Consider the following 17,059-nt stretch of genomic DNA (forward strand, 5'->3'; position numbering starts at 1 on the left):
GAAGAAGATATGCGGAAGTGAGTCTTCTTGATCCAACACACAATGGTAGCCTTGGAAGTGCCATCCCCCTTACGAGGGGACGTTAAGAGAACAAAAAGATGATCCAACCTCTGGAACTCTTGGGTCCGCTGAACATAAGAGTGAAGGACCTGACAGACATCAAACTTGCGCAACTGCCTCTATTCCAAAGAGCCCTCCCGGCTACCCAAGACCGGGAGGACCACGGACTGGTTGACATGAAAAGGTGAGACCACCTTCGGCAGAAAGGAAGGAACAGGCCGCAACACCAACCGCTCCCTAGGAAACTCCAGGAAGGGAGGCCTACAAGAGAAAGCCTGCAGTTCAGAAACATGTCTCGCAGAAGTAATGGCCACCAGGAAAACCGCCTTGAGAGTAAGGTCCTTCAACGAGCAGAAACCCAGGGGCTCACATTATGAGCCATGATATGACCCACCATAATTAACCTAACCTGGGCATAAAGGAAATACAGTCTGCTATACTGATGGCTGCCCCCCATCATGTTTGGGTCAAAGAAAATAAGCTGGGTGGACTTTCTATGGGCTTTAGTCTGCTGCAGATAGGCCAAGGCTCTCCTGCAATCCAAAGTGTGCAGAAAGATGTTGGTAGAACAAATTTACTGGTTAAGATGGAACTCTGAGTAGAGAAAGATACGGATACTCAGTCATGGAAGCTGGTTTTAAGAAAGGTTTGGACAATTTCCTGGAGGAAAAGTCCATAGTGGGTTATTGAGACAGACATGGGAGAAGCCACTGCATGTCCTGGATCTGTAGCATGAAACGTTGCTACTCTTTGGGGTTTTGCCAGATACTGGTGACCTGGATTGGCCACCGTGAGGATGGGCCATTGGTCTGACCCAGTAAGGCTATTCTTATGCTCACAGTTAAGAAAGCATAGCAAAACATAACATAGAAGCATGATGGCAGATAAAGGCTAAATGGCCCATCCATGCTGCCTATCCGCAGTAAGCGTTCTCTTCCTAAACTAAACCTTAAATTTGTATACCGCATCATCTCCATAAAGACAGAGCTTGGCACGGTTTACAGGTAAAATTCAATAAATGAGGGAAGGACATAATAAGAAATTAGAGGTTATGAAGAGGATAGATAGCTTTACGTTTTGGAGAAAAGCCAGGTTTTCAGATGCTTTCGGAATAATTGGAATGAGCCTAGGTTCAGCAGCAGGGCAGGGAGGTTATTCCAAATCTCAGTGAATTTGAAGAATAGGGATTTCCCTAATTTACTTGCATACATGACGCCTTTTAACGAGGGGAAAGATAGTTTGAGTTTGTGGGCGAATCTGATAGTGTCATGTCTCAAAGAATTCCAGGATAGTGGAATTAGGGGAGGAAGAATGCCATGTAGGATCTTGAATATTAGGCAGGTACATTTAAAGTGAATCCTAGAAATCATCGGAAGCCAGTGAAGTTTTGATAGAAGCGGGGAAACATGGTCAAATTTGCTTTTTGCGAAGACCAACCTAGCCGCAGTGTTCTGGATCCACTGAAGTCTTTGAAGATTTTTATTGGTTAGACTTAGATGGAATTACAATAGTCCAGTCTGGAAAGAATGATTGATTGTGCAAGGACAGCAAAATGTTGTTTGCGGAAGCAGGATTTCACTTTCCTCTCTCTAAAGAGATCCTGCATGCCTATCCCAAACTCTCTTGAATTTAGAGACAGTCCCATCTCTACCATCTTTTCCGGGAGACTGTTCCTCGCTTCTTTTCCGGGAGATTGTTCCTCGCTTCTACCACTCTTTCTGTAAAAAAGTATTTCCTTAGATTAGTCCTGAGCCTATCACCTCTTAACTTCATTTTATGCCCTCTCATTCCAGAATTTCCTTTCAAATGAGAATCGACTCTTGTGCATTTACTCCATGTAAGTATTTAAACATCTATCATATCTCCCCTCTCTCGCCTACCCTCCAAAGTATACATATTGAGATCTTTAAGTCTGTACACATAGGCCTTATGATAAAGGCTACGGACCATTTTAGTAGCTTTCCTCTGGACTGACTATCCTTTTTATACTTTTTGAAGGTTCAGTCTCAAACTGTACACAATATTCTAAATGAGGTCTCACCAGAGTCTTATACAGGGGCATCAATACTTCCTTTTTCCTACTGACTATGCACCCTAGCATCCTTCTAGCTTTTACCTTCACTTTTTCAACCTGTTTGGCCACTTTAAGATCATCACATAGAATCACACCCAAGTCCTGAACTTCTGATGTGCACATAAGTTCTTCACCCCCTAAACCAGTGGTCTCAAACTCACGGCCCAGGGGCCACATGCAGCCTGCCAGGTACTATTTTGAGGCCCTCGGTATGTTTATCATAATCACAAAAGTAAAATAAAACAGTTTCTTGATCATATGTCTCTTTAGCTATAAACTACAATATTGTTATTAAGAATTAGCCAAAAGGAAAGATTCATAAACTATAAAAAGTTTTACCTCATGCAAAATTGTCATTTCTTTAATAAGACATTAACTATTTTTTTCTGAGGCCCTCCAAGTGCCCACAAATCCAAAATGTGGCCCTGCAAAGGGTTTGAGTTTGAGACCACTGCCCTAAACTGTACCGTTCCTTCGGGTTTTTGCAGCCCAAATGCATAACCTTGCGTTTCTTAGCATTAAATATTAGCTACCAAATTTCAGACCATTCTTCATGTTATTCACACCATCCTGGGTGACCACTCTTTAGCGGATTTTGATATCATCCACAAAGAAGCAAGCTTACTCGACAGCCCTTCAGCAATATCATTCTTAAAAATGTTAAAAAGAACAAGCCCAAGAACAGAATCTTGAGGCACACCACTGGTAATATCAGTTTCCTCAGAGGTATCTCCATTGATGATTACCCTCTGTTGTCTTCCATTCAACCAGTTTCTGACCCTGCCCATCACTTTGAGGCTCATCCAGAGGGCAAGTCAGTTTATTTATTAGACGTCTGTGTGGAACACTGTCAAAGGCTTTGCTAAAATCTAGCTTTGTCCCTCTATCCAATTCTTTGGTCACCCAGTCAAAGAAATTGATCAGATTTGTCTGACAAGACCTCTGGACCTGTACTCCAGATTCCAGAAACTTTGCCATTCTACGTTTTAAAAGCATTTCCATTAATTTACTTATCACATAAGTCAGACTTACCAGCCTGTAATTCCCTACTTCTTCCTTACTTCCACTTTTGTGGAGAAGGACCACATCTGCCCTTCTCCAGTACCATTCCAGACTCTAGAGAAGCATTGAAAAGGTCAGTCAGCAGAGACACCAGAACGTCCTTTAAGTTCCTTCAGCACCCTTGGATGTACCCCATCCAGCCCCATTGCTTTGTCTACCTGTAATTTAGCTAGCTCCTCATGAACACAACTCTCTGAAAATCGATCAGGGTCTATCACTCCTCCATCCCTATTTGTGTTTGTCTTCTGCAATCTCACTCCCAGTGCTTCAGTCATGAACACAAAACAGAAATATTTGTTAAGCAATTAAGCCTTTTCTTTATCAGCTTCTAAATATTTCTTCCCTTCACCTTTGAGTCTCACAATGTCACTTTTTCCTATCACTGATAGATCTAAAAAAATGTTTTGTCTCCCGTTTTACCATGTCAGCTATTTTTTCTTCCATTTGTATCTTTGCTTTCCCAACTACTCGACCAGCCTTCTCTTAACTTTTCCATATATTTTTGCCTGTATTCCTCTTTCTGCGATCTTTTGTAGTTTATGAAAACAAACATCTTATTCTTTATCTTCTCAGCCACTACTTTTGAGAACCAAAGCAGCCTTTTCTCCTCTTACTTTTACTTACTTGTCTCACAAAAGAGTTTGTCGCTCTTACAATTACTCCTTTCAGTTTTGCCCACTGCATTTCTATTCCTTCTGGACCTTCCCATCTAGACAATTCCTTGACGTAACCTCCCATCCGAACAAAGTTAGTGTTTTTAAAGTCTAGAACCTTTACTTTTGAATGAGCCCTCTCTATATCCATCTTAATATTAAACCATACCATGCAGTGATCACGATGCCAAATGATCACCCATTGTAACAAACACTTTCCCTGTTTGTAAGCACTAAGTCCAGTATGACTCATCCCGTATGGGTTCCATTACCAACTGCTGGGTTAGTTCTCCTTGAAGAGAATCCAGGATCTCCCTACTTCTAGAAGACCCAGCAATATGGATATCCAAATTAACATCCAGTATGTTAAAATCACCTATTAATAAAACTGCCTTTTTTTTTTAGATATACTCTATTCTGAATGTCTACTATTAAATCTCTGTCCACTTCTTCCATCTGTGAAGGAGGCTTGTATTTCACACCAATGTAAATATATTTACTATTCCCTCTTTCCAAATTGATCTACGGTGCCTCTTCCTTGCCCTACAGATCCTGCAATTGCATGGCTTTAATATAATCTTTAACATATAATGCTACTTCCCCCTCCTTTTCTTCTTACCCTGTCTTTCCTGAGATGTAGTTATAGCCCGGTATAACTACTTCCCAGTCATGGTTCTCCATGAACTGTCTCCATGATCACAGCTATATCCAACTCATCATCTTCCATCATAGCTTCTTTAGTCCCTCTTTCCAAATTGATTCACAGTGCCTCTTCCTTGCCCTGCAGATCCTTCAATTGTGTGGCTTTAATATGATCTTTAACATATAACATAGTATGGTGAAACATAGCAAGGTGAGCATAGTGTTGCAGAACATAGCATGGAAACATGGTATTACAAAGCATGACTAACATATGACACGATTTGGCAGAAATGGTAAGGCAAGCGTACATGATGAAGCATAGCGTAGGACACATGGATTAGCGATTGTAGCATGGCAATCAGTATGGTAAATATGGTGTATAGTATATTATATTGTAGTAGGAACTAAGAAGGCAAATAGTGTGGAGGAATATTGTATGAGAAAACATGGATGAATCAATTTCTAATCAGCAAATGTTATTTGGTTAATAACATTTGCTGATTAGAGATTGATTTATAAACTGTTATTATTTTTCTAGTAAAACATGGATGAAGACATATGATGAATCACAAAGCATATGAGATGCAAAACAGTGGGGGGCAGGGCATTTTGTCAGAAGTTTTGGGGATTTGGATTGGTGCACTCTGAGGGTCAGGGGAAGAGGTAGTTTGCTCCAGAGGTGCAGTAGGTATTGCAAGTAAGATCTTTAATTGGCGTTCAAGGTGAAGGGCGTGACCAGAGGGTGCGTGTAGTCACTTTTCTTCTTGTGAGCGAAGCAGTCGCCTCGGGATGTAGGGCGGAAGTTTGGAGGCCATATAGGCTGGTACCATGTTGTGGAAGAGCTTGTAGGCCATTACTAGGCCTTTGAATATGCATCATTTGTCGATCGACAGCCAGAGGGCAGTGCTGGGGTGACCGGGTCTCGTATGTTAAGATTCTTCAGAAGTCGGATGGTAGCATTTTGTACTTGTTGTAGTTGATGGAGGTTTCTGTAGCAAAGCCATTTAGGAGCGCGTTGCAGTAGTCCATATGGGAGAGGATAAAAGCGGGGAGTAGTTGAGGGAAGTCCTGTTACGAGAAATATCATCTGATTTTCCGTAGCTGCTAAAGGTAGTAAAACGAGGAAGATACTACTTGGGAGATATGGTCAGAAAGCAGTCAAGGATCACCCCTAGGCTGCACGGTTTGTCTTTGGCCATCGGGGTGACTGGTTCCCAAGAGATCTCCAGGCAGGCAAGTTCTGTGTTACCTCTCTTAATCCAGAGGAGTTTGGCAGTCATGTGGTTTGGAGACTTGGAAGTCATGGTTTGAGCCCAGCGGTAGGTACAATTGTATGTTGTCACCAAACGAGTGGATCTTTATGTGGTATTTTAAATTGATGACTATCATAGAGTTTGAAAAGCAGAGGGGACAGGAGAGCACCTTGCAGAACATATTTTATTGATTTAGGTTACAATAGAGTAGATTTTAGAAGGACGCTTTGGGACCTATGGCATAGGAATGACGAGAACCACAGGAACGCTCGATCGCAGATTCTGATATTTGCGAGTCTGGTGAGGGGGTTGGGGTGATCGATGGTATCAAAAGCAGCACTGAGGTCTAAAAGGACCAGAAGCCCATCGTTCCCCTTGTCTAGTATGTCCCAGCAGTCATTGATAATGTCTGCCAGGACAGTTTCCGTGCTATGGAATTTCTTGAAGCCGGATTGGTAAGGGGAGAGGGTATTCTGTCAACGAAGGCCTGGAATTGTGATAGTACATTTTTTTCCAGGATCTTGAAGATGAAGTTGTAGTTGCTGGGTCTTTAGTTGTTGTCAGGTTCATTTGTATCCAGGGATGATTTCTTTAAGATCAGCCTGATGATTGCTGATTTCCAGCTTCGCAGTACGATTTCCGATTGAAGGGAGGAATGTATTAGAGGTAAGGTCGATTTGACAAAGGCATCTTTTGTGGCTATTAGGAGATTTGGCGGGCACAGGTCAAGGATCGATCCAGAGGGTCATAGCTTTTGTTTTTGATAGGTCTTCATGAGAGGCCGGTTCAAAGCAACTGAGTGTTGCAATTCAGGGTTCTCTCATAGAGGCGGTATCATTTTGGGTGTTTGTTGGGTTTTGAGGTGCCAAATCAAAATTTGCACATATGGGACTGATTGTTTCTTGGAAGTACATGGAGAGGGTTTCACTGTTGAAATCGGTTTGTAATTTTTTTTTTTTAAATTTCCTTGTGAGGCAGTGAGCAAGTTTTTTGTCAAAGTGAAGAGGTTCCTTGATCTGTTCAGAGCTTTCTGTAGGAGATTAGTATAGTAGGTCTTTTTTGCATCATGGATTGGTAGTTTGTAATCATGTAGTAACTTTTTCCAATGGGCTTTGTCTTCTTTATCTTTGGATTTGCACCAATTTCTTTTGGCTTTTCTCAGTTCTCTTTTTTTTCCTGAAGTAGTCTGTAAACAAGGGGGAGGAGAAGTTGCAAGTGTTAGGGTTTATTTCCTTGGTTTCCACTAGGTTTTCATACAGAGTCTTGACTTGTGTGTGCCAGTTTGATGTGGCTACTTCGATGGATGTTGGATCAGTCTGGTCATTTGGGCTATTTTAAAGATGCCGGATGATAGCTTTTCTAGGTTGACCGAGTTAGAATTGAGTATCTTCTTGTGTCCTTGGTCGGAAGTTCTGTAGCTGTTTGTGAGATGAAATGGGATTAGGTAGTGGTCAGACCAGGGTACTGGTTCGGACTCATAGTGCTGGATATGAGGGTTGGTGGGTTGATCTTTTTGTGTGAAAACTAGGTCCAGAGTATGGCCTGTAGTGTGGGTGGTTGAGAAGATGATCTGGTGGAGGCCTAGGTTTATAACTGTTGTTAAGTCAGCTGGTTCCCCGGTTATGTTGGGGTAGTTTCTAAAGTTGAAGTTGTCAAGGTGAGAGATCAGCTTGCTGATGACTGTTGAGGTCATCTAGGGCATTCATGGTGGAGCTTGTGGCCCTGTAGATCAGGGCGAAGATTAGGCTTCTGGTATGGCCTGTGGAGAAAGTGAGGTGGCCAGAGGGTTGCACAGGGTATGAGATCACAGTTCTACAGGTTCTTAGTCTCCACCTATTGGCAGAACAGCATAAATTCAAGCACCTGGACTGGTCTGGAGGGTCAATAAGGAAAGAGGTTGAGAGTTATTCAGAGTAGTAAAGACACAGAAGGATTGCGAAGACCTGCAACGTGACAAACACGCTCAAAAAATGGGCTGCGACATGGCAAATGAGGTTTAATGTGGATAAGTGTAAGGTGATGCATGTCGGTAACAAAAATCTTATACACGAATACAGGATTTCCAGTGCAGTACTCGGAAAGACCCCCAGGAAAGAAACTTGGGAGTACTGGTAGACAAGTCAATGAAGCTGTCTACGCAATGTGCGGCGGCGAAAAGGGCAAACAGAATGCTAGGAATGATTAAGAAGGAGATCACAGATCGGAGAAGGTTATCATGCTGCTGTACCGGGCCATGGTATGCCCCTTCCCAGAATACTGTGTCCAGCACTGGTCGCCATACATGAAGAAGGACATAGTACTATTTGAAAGGGTCCAGAGAAGAGTGACAAAAATGGTTAAGGGACTGGAGACGTTGTTTTACAATGAGAGGCTAGAGAAACTGGGCCTCTTCTCCCTTGAAAAGAGGAGACAGAAGGGACATGATCGAAAATTCAAGATAATGAAGGGAATAGACTTAGTAGATAAAGACAGGTTGTTCACCCTCTCCAAGGTAGAGAAAACAAGAGTGCACTTTCTAAGGTTAAAAGGAAATAGATTCCGTACAATGTAAGGAAGTTCTTCTTCACCCAGACAGTGGTAGAAATCTGGAACGCTTTTCCGGAGGCTGTGATAAGGGAAAACACCCTCCAGGGATTCAAGACAAAATTAGACAAGTTCCTGCTGAACCAGAACGTGTGCAGGTAAGGCTAGACTCAATTAGGGCACTGGTCTTTGACCTAAGGGCCACCACGAGAGCGGACTGCTGGGCACAATGGACCACTGGTCTGACCCAACAGCAACAATTCTTATGTTCTTATGATAGTTTGGCTTAAACCATGTTGAAGTTTTAATGGGTGTCAGTTTATGTATTTACTAAAACTGAAAAACTGTGACTATAGAACTTGAAAGAAAGGCTTCAATTTGGGAAATAGTATAAAGAATAAATCTCTTGAACAGTGAGGAGAAGGTAACATTCTGTGGCCCTGCCTCTCTTACCTGAGTTTGCTGCTGCAGTATGAACAGCGAAAGCAGCTGTTGTGGAATACCTGCCCATTGGCAAAAAAATCGTTCCATTGGGTATACTGTCTTCTGACAGTCAATGCAGATCTCTCTAACTGGCAGCTGAAACTTCTAAAGGGAGTGAAATAAACAAAGATTCACAAATAAATAAAAAAAGATTGAAAAGTTCACATGTACCTCTATACATTTCAATACATTAGTGAAATTAATATTAATAGATCATGGTATGTGCCAAGTCACTTTCGCCAAAAATGGTATTGTTTTCTATGACTACTTGGAATTTGTATAGGCACACAAAAACTTTTCAAACATCCTATACATAAAAACAAAAAGAAAACAGATCAGTGAGGAATCAAGGATTATATAAAGTTAACAACTGAGCAGCAAGGGTAAGGAACTATGCTATGACACTTGGTATAAAACATCTCCATATAAGCCAACGCATCCCTGTGTACATATAAACTAGTATTAGACACTATTCAAGATGCAGGGACACAAAACACACACTGATGAGAACTAGATAAAGATCAGTGTCATTTGGTCTTATCCTCGATATACACAATCGTTTTATATATGCTACTTATGAGAGTCAATTGAAAAGTTTCCGGCCTGAGCAAGATTAGCATTAGAGAATGACGGGGAAAAATATTTGTGCCCGTCACCACCCCGTCCCCACAACCACTGTCCTCGCAGCATCCATACAAGCCTCAGTACTGCAATATTTAGTTTATTCCTTCCTTATAAATCAAAGTTCTGGATGCTGAATTAGAGAAAGAGGTGTTCAGCTGGCAGGGTTTTGTTTATCATCAACACAACTAATATACTACTTTATCCTAAAGCAAAAAAAAAAAAAAAAAGAAAAAAAAAAAAAAAAGAAATAGAAATTTTTTTCTACCTTTGTTATCTGGTTTCTGCTTTCCTCATATTCTCATTCAATTCCTTCCATCCACTGTCTGTCTTCTCTCTGTGTCTTCCATTTGCTCTATGCCTCTCCCTTCACCAACCCCCCCTCCAATTGGTCTGGCATCTCTGTCTTCTTCCCTTCCAGCATCTTCTCCCCATTCTCTGTTCCCCATTTCCCTTCAGCGTCTTCTCCCTACTCTCTTTTCATTTCCCTTCCGTGTCTTCTCCCCACTCTCTTCCCCATTTCCCTTCAGCATCTTCTCCCCACTCTCTCTTCACCATTTCTGGTGGCTTGAGCAAGTTACTCTGTAAACCTAAAATGTGCCACGAAGGTAAGGGGGGGGAGGGAGGGAGATAGATAGATTTGGCTGGTAGATGGCCTTGTCCCCTCCCTTAACTGCGGGGACAAGGCCATTCACCGCTCCATGGGGCGGTGGATGGCCTTGTCCCCGTACCTGCAATGAGCACTCCCCCCTCCTTGTTTCGGCAGGTTATCCGCGGCTACTCGTCACCATGTCATTCTCTAACCTGCACCACAGAGGAATCCACCTTCGGGGAAGCAAAGCTCTTGTTAAAGACATCCGCCAGGGAATAAAGCAGTGACACGAGTACAGTGCAAGGGACCCTCAGGAGTCTCTCCGATGTCCTTAAGTATCCAAAAAAGGTCAGGATTATCAGGAAAAGAGGCGGATTGTGGCCTCTTGTCACCCTTGAGAGAAAATTCTGCAGGGGCAGGCAGCTCAGATTGCAGCTTTATTGCCTGTAGAGATTCAGAGATCAAATCCACAATAAGTGCATGCTTGAATAATCTGTGTACAGTGGGGTCCTCCCCCAAATGAAGGGCTCTGCAGTGATCCAGATCCTGGAGATCTGCCAGATGTGCCTCAGCTGCAGCGCCCTTCTAGGGGAGGCAAGAGAAAAGACCTTGCTCCACATTCGCAGGGGTCCCTGTGACTAGCACAGAGGTCAGTGGAAGGGAGACAAGCATAGCTCCCCCTCCTGTCAATCATGCTGAATAAAGCATATCAACAAAATCTTGGAAAAACCCATCCTCCACAGTGGGAGCCGACCTCTGCGCTCCAGTTGGGGTCTGTTTGAAGGAGTTACCAGGTTTATCCCCTGAGACATGCTTGTGTTTCGCCATAGCATCACCTGAGCACTCCCCAGGGCCCCCTGATGCCAATTTCATGGGAATCAGGGTAGAATGTGCTAGAAGACCATCTGTGGAGGTCGAAGGCATCAAAACCGACCATGCCGTGCACCCCTCACGGACAGCAGCAAACATGAAATACAGCTGCGCATCCGACAGCCATCCACCACAAATGAGGCATGAATCCATTACATCCTGCCCTGGGGAGATCATCTATGTGGTTTTCTTTCAAAGATGAAGATGGCAAGTATAAAAAAATAACTTTAAAATCAAATCTAGTAAAATCCAAGATGACCACCAAGGGTGCCTATTTTGACTAAAAATAGCCTGGGAAAGCCAAAGAGAACCCCCCAAAAATGGTGATTTTAGGGGTGGGGTGATGCCTGGAAATCACCCAAAACTCCCTTTTAAGCCCCTCCCCCAAAAATCTTTGATTTAGGCTGTTAAGCCTGTACTCATAGAACCATGTGCTGACTGGAAAACACTGCAGACAGCTGAAACAGCTCACAGAGAGATCCTCTGCCTCAAATTGCTGGAAAGCTGGATTTGGATTCTTTGGTCTGCCCCACCGTCCGGATGTCCACGGCCAGGTACCTCCGCCACCCTCAGACTCACTGTGCAGAACGCCTACTGAAGAAACGCAATCTGGGTTCACCTCCACAGAACCACGCAACCTGTGCTTGGCCCATTAGCGAATGAACCTGGGATGAGCATGGTCCTAAGGGAACCATCCCTGAGCACCAATCTGATGTGCATGCTATCCAGAGAGCTTACTGACAAGCAGGGAACCCTCCAGAGATAGAGTTTTCCAAAGGTTTGCGATCTCCTGCAGTTGGAGCTGTCGCCACAGGGAACTTCCGCAGCACAAGGGTGAAAACGGCAAACGCAAAGACTGAAAATACAGGAAATAAAACACGAGCAGAAAAGACAAGCTCCAACAGTCTGACTTGTAGGAAGGAAAACTGGTCCCAGAATAAAGTAGGATTGTACAAGAAGTGTGCCTAGTGACCTACACCACTGAGGAAACAACTTTCAAGGACAGAAAGCGCTGGTTAAAGGCACCCACCATTGGGTAGAGTAAGGACAGGGCTCTGACATCTCCCAGGAGTCTATGAGCATCTTGACAATGTCTGGATGATCAGGGAAAGAGGTAGACTGTGGTTTCTTGCTACTTAAGAGAGCACTCTGCAGTAGCACACTGATTCAACCTCCAACTTCTGAAGGGACTCAGATCAAATCAACCAGGGTCACAAGTTTGAAAAATCTCCGCACTATGGGGTCCTCACCAAGATCTGGGGGTCTCAACCAGATCCAGATCCTGGAGATCCATAAGCACTGCAACATCATCCACAGTAGTAGTGCCAGCCTATAAGAGCAAAGTCATTGTCAGGTCATCCAGGATGTCTGCGTTATCAGCCAGCAAAACAACATGGGACACCTCAGGGAGACTGGGTCTAATCCCGAGGAGACACAGAAGATGCTGTTTTCTTTGCCAAATAAGCCTTATTAAAAAAAACCAAAACCAAATCAGCCCGGGAAAAGCACATGAACCCCCCAGAATATGGCAATTTTTGGATTTTAGGGGTGGGGGTAGGACTCACTCCCAAACTGCCCAAAACTCAGTTTTGGAGACCTCCCATAATCACTGAAAATAGGCTGCCAGCTCTGAACTCACTGTGCTATGCTGTGCTGGATGCTGCAGAAAAGGAAGGTGAAACCACTTATAAGGAGATCCTGCGCCTCATCAAGCATGTGAACTGTACTGGTGGTCTAACTGCCCCTCCAGCCCAACTCCACCTGCTGGAGACATCCACTACCAATGGACACGACCTGACAGAAGAACACCGTCGGCCCCGATCCCAAATACACCTCCATGGAGCCACACAGCCTGAGTGCAGACCAACTAGCAGATGAACCTGTGGTGAGCAAGCTCCCAAGGGAACAGTTCCTGAGCCCAGATCTGAAAGTACAGGCTGTCCAAGGGGTGCACTGCTAGGCAGCCAATCTCCTGGAAACAGACTTATCCTCAATGTCTGATCTCCAGCAGCCAGAGCTGTCCCTGATGGGAACCTGCAGCACAAAGGTTTGAAGTGCAAACAAAAAGACTGAATTTCAAGAAAAATAAACATGAGCAGAAGAGACAAGCTCCTACTGTCTAGCTTGTAGGAATGCAATCAGAGTCCTGGATGCAGTCCTGAGGTAGGAGAGGAGGGATTGAAAGCATTATGTAAATGATATTACCTATAAGCTGTCTAGCAACTACTATAAGTGCATAACCCACTTGTCCAAGAATAAAGTGGGATTGTACAATAAATTGGTAAAATTAGAATTAAGGGCTAAGGATTTGATGGGGGAATTTCCCCCCCCCCTAATTTTTTTTCTCGTCATTTTCTTTCTTTCTTTTTTTTAATGATTCTAAGCTCTCTCCTCTTTTTCTTTAATTTACAATGGCACGGACATTAATATATCTTTTCTTTGATAATTCATGTCAGTGTCGTATACCTAGACTTCAGCAAAGCTTTCGATAGTGTCCCGCATTGCAGGCTGTTGAGCAAGATGAAATCAATGGAGTTGGGAGAAACACTAACTACATGGGTCAATGACTGGCTGAGTGGCAGACTTCAGAGGGTGGTAGTTAACGGTACCCTCTCTAAAACATAGGAGGTGACCAGTGGAGTACCGCAGGGCTCAGTCTTGGGCCCGCTCCTTTTCAACATATTCATAGGTGACCTAACTCAGGGGCTTCAAGGTAAGGTAACGTTATTCGCTGACGACGCCAAACTATGCAATCTAGTGAGAGATGGCAATTCACCCGATAGTATGACACAGGACCTACCGTACATTTGTTGGAGCTTTGGTCCTCGACCTGGCAGCTGGGCTTCAACGCTAAGAAATGCAAGATCATGCACCTCGGCAGCAAAAATCCGTGCAGAACTTACACCTTGAATGGTGAGACCTTAGCTAGAACTTCAACAGAACGAGACTTGGGAGTGATCATCAGCGCAGACATGAAAACTGCTGATCATGTGGAGAAGGCTTCATCTAAGGCAAGACAGTTGTTAGGTTGCATCCGCAGAAGTTTCGTCATAATGCCATTATACAGAACCATGGTGAGGCCTCATTTGGAATACTGTGTGCAATTCTGGAGGCCACACTACCGAAAAGATGTGCTGAGAATAGAGTCAGTGCAACAGATGGCCACCAGGATGGTCTCGGGGCTCAAGGATCTATCGTACGAGGAAAGGCTGAAAAATTTGCGGCTGTACTCACTCGAGGAACGTAGAGAGAGAGGAGACATGATCGAGACGTTTAAGTATATTACTGGCTGTATCGAGATGGAAGAAGAGATTCTCTCTCTCAGGGGACTCTCGGTCACAAGAGGGCATCCGCTCAAACTCAGGGGCGGGAAATTTCATGGCAACACCAGGAAATATTTCTTCACCGAGAGCGTGATTGATCCTTGGAACGAGCTCCCGGTGCAGGTGATCAAGGCAAATAGCGTGCAAGAATTTAAGAGCAAATGGGATGCCCATGTGGGATTCCTTAGAGCAGGGATCTCAAAGTCCCTCCTTGAGGGCCGCAATCCAGTCGAGTTTTCAGGATTTCCCCAATGAATATGCATTGAAAGCAGTACATGCACATAAATCTCATGCATATTCATTGGGGAAATCCTGAAAACCCGACTGGATTGCGGCCCTCAAGGAGGGACTTTGAGACCCCTGCCTTAAGAGGGTTAAGCCAAGGGAACCTGTCACCAGGAGTGGGATCCCTAGGATAGTAGACTTAGGGGTGGGTCAGTAGAGTGGGCAGATCTGATGGGCTAGGGCCCTTATCTGCCGTCATCTTCTATGTTTCTATGTTTATTTCTATTTCTCAAATTGTAATTTTGAAAATACTTAAAAAATTATTGAATGGTCCATGAATTCTGCACCGTACCAAAAAATTCTTAAGAAGAATATCTAGTCATATGTCTGAGATAGAGCTGAAGTGTAACTGGGTTAAGCAGCAAGACAATGATCTAAAACACATTTACATCTGTGTCTGTTAAAGATTGATATCAAATTTTTAGGAAGTATTTAGTTGCAATTATTGCTACAAAAGGTGGTGCCAGTTAAGTTTAGGGACAGTTACTTTTTCACATGGACGATATGGTGTTGAATAACTTTGTTCCTTAAATAAATGATATCATAAACAAACAATTAAAAACTGTTGCGTTTACCTCCATTATAGGATTCAAGGGCAAGTTGGATGCATACCTCCTTGCAAATCACATTGAGGGATACAGGTAAACAAGGTCTCATTATGAAGCACCTAGTTGGGCCTCCGCGTGTGTGGGCCACCGGACTGGATGGACCAAGGGTCTGATTCGGTGAAGGCATTTCTTATGTTCTTATGTACAGAGATGTTGTGCTTACTCAGGTTCTTTTGGTCTAATATTATATTTGGTTTAAGATCATTGCTCTATAGTAAGAAGAGAGACTACTTTTTGATTGTTATTTGTTGTCGTTTCCCATGTTCTTTGCAAGTATTCTGTATCTTAGCATTGTATTCGTCACTAAAAATTGCACTAAAATTTTGAATTAAAAAAAAGAAAGAAATCATCCAGTGTGACATATACACAGAAATAGGAAAAATCAGGAAGTGGGAAACACTTTTATATATTGTTCTATTTGTTGGCCTTACTGCATTTACAATTGTTTATACACCTAAAATTTAGTTTGCATTCTATACAAGCATTCAAGTTTCCTGGTCAGAAGTATAGTCTAGTCAAAAAAAACCTGAGAGCTCGAGGAAGATGGGAGCTTTTCAGATCACATTAGGAGAAAAGCAGAAGGCAGGAACAGGAAACAGAAGCTGGAAGAAACAATATAAAAGAGGAGCCATCAATTGTAATAACACGGAAGATATACAGAAGGAAGCAGCAGTTTAGCTGGGAAGAAAGTGTACAGATCACCACATTCATGAATTGCCCATTAATTAAAAGTACTCTTCTTCACATTTTCTCACACTATCCCCTTTTTTTATGAGCGCATAGTGCAGGTGTTAGCGCCGGCAGAGGCAGTAACTGCTCTGATACTCATAGGAATTGTATGAGCATTGGTGCAGTTACTGCCGCTGCCGGCGCTAAAACCCACGCTATGCGTTCATAAAAGAGGGAGTATGTTTGCAAATCTACTAAAGACTATTTCAGCAATGAATTAGTGCACATTAATAAAAAATAAAAAAAATAAAAAAAAGTTACCCCACATTTGCTTATTTTAATTGTCCTATGTCAGCCCTGCATAACATGCGGACAACATGTGGCCTGATATGGCTCTCACTGCAGCCCACACCAGGGTCCACATGTACTGTCCACCTACCCACCTGCTTCCTGGTGTTTTAATTTTAAATCTTCAGGCAGCAGCAATGTCAATGAGCAAGCCAGCCCCGGAGCACTTCATTATAATTCCAGGGCAGGCCTGCACTGGGCAGTGGCTGCCTGAAGACTTAAGTGTATCCAAACTTCCTGCTACCGTCGCATATGCCGGGACTGCTGCCGTCGCGTATGCTGGGATTCCTGCCTTCCTCGTCTTCTCTCCCCAACCCCGGACCAGCAACGGCAGCTTAGTATCCTTTTAACCGCCACACAGCTGCCGCTAGCATTAGTTTAGACACGGTTCCATCAGGCAGCCGGGGGCCATTGCTAGGCCGGCCTACTTCGATGATGCGAGATGGGCCGGCCTATCAAAGGCCATGAGGCTGCCCAATGGAACTGCGTATAAACTAATGCTAATGGCACCTGTGTGGTGAAGTTAAAAGCACACAGTGAGCTGCCGCAAGGCTAGAGAGAGGAGAGGTATTGCTGGACAGGGGAGGAGGAAAAGGGAAGGGAGGACAGTTACTGCTGGGCAGGGGGAAAGAACATAAGAACATAAGAACATAAGAAGCGCCATCTCCGGATCAGACCTTCGGTCCATCAAGTCCGGCGATCCGCACACGCGGAGGCCCTGCTAGGTATTCACCTGGCTTATTTTATAGCCAACCATATCTTTATATGCCTATCTCAAGGAGATATGCATCTAGTTTGCTTTTGAAACCTAGGACTGTCGATTCCGCAATAATCTCCCCTGGGAGAGTATTCCAGATGTCAACCACTCTCTGTGTGAAGCAGAACTTCCTGACATTAGTCCTGAACTTGCCCCCCCTTAGCTTCATTTCATGTCCTCTTGTCCGTGTCAAATTGGACATTGTAAATAATCTTCTCTGCTCTATTTTGTCAATT

General features: G+C 43.7%; 1 protein-coding gene across 1 annotated transcript in view; it reads right to left on the reverse strand.

Annotated features, from left to right (window-relative positions):
• LIMA1 (LIM domain and actin binding 1) overlaps positions 1-17,059 on the reverse strand; it is a 198,674-nt gene that overhangs the window by 7,201 nt on the left and 174,414 nt on the right. The window contains 2 exon segments of the mRNA XM_033939149.1: positions 8,721-8,788; positions 8,790-8,855. Coding sequence (XP_033795040.1) covers positions 8,721-8,788; positions 8,790-8,855 — 134 coding nt within the window.

The sequence above is a fragment of the Geotrypetes seraphini genome, chromosome 3 (assembly GCF_902459505.1).
Source record: "Geotrypetes seraphini chromosome 3, aGeoSer1.1, whole genome shotgun sequence".
Taxonomy (NCBI): Eukaryota; Metazoa; Chordata; class Amphibia; order Gymnophiona; family Dermophiidae; genus Geotrypetes; species Geotrypetes seraphini.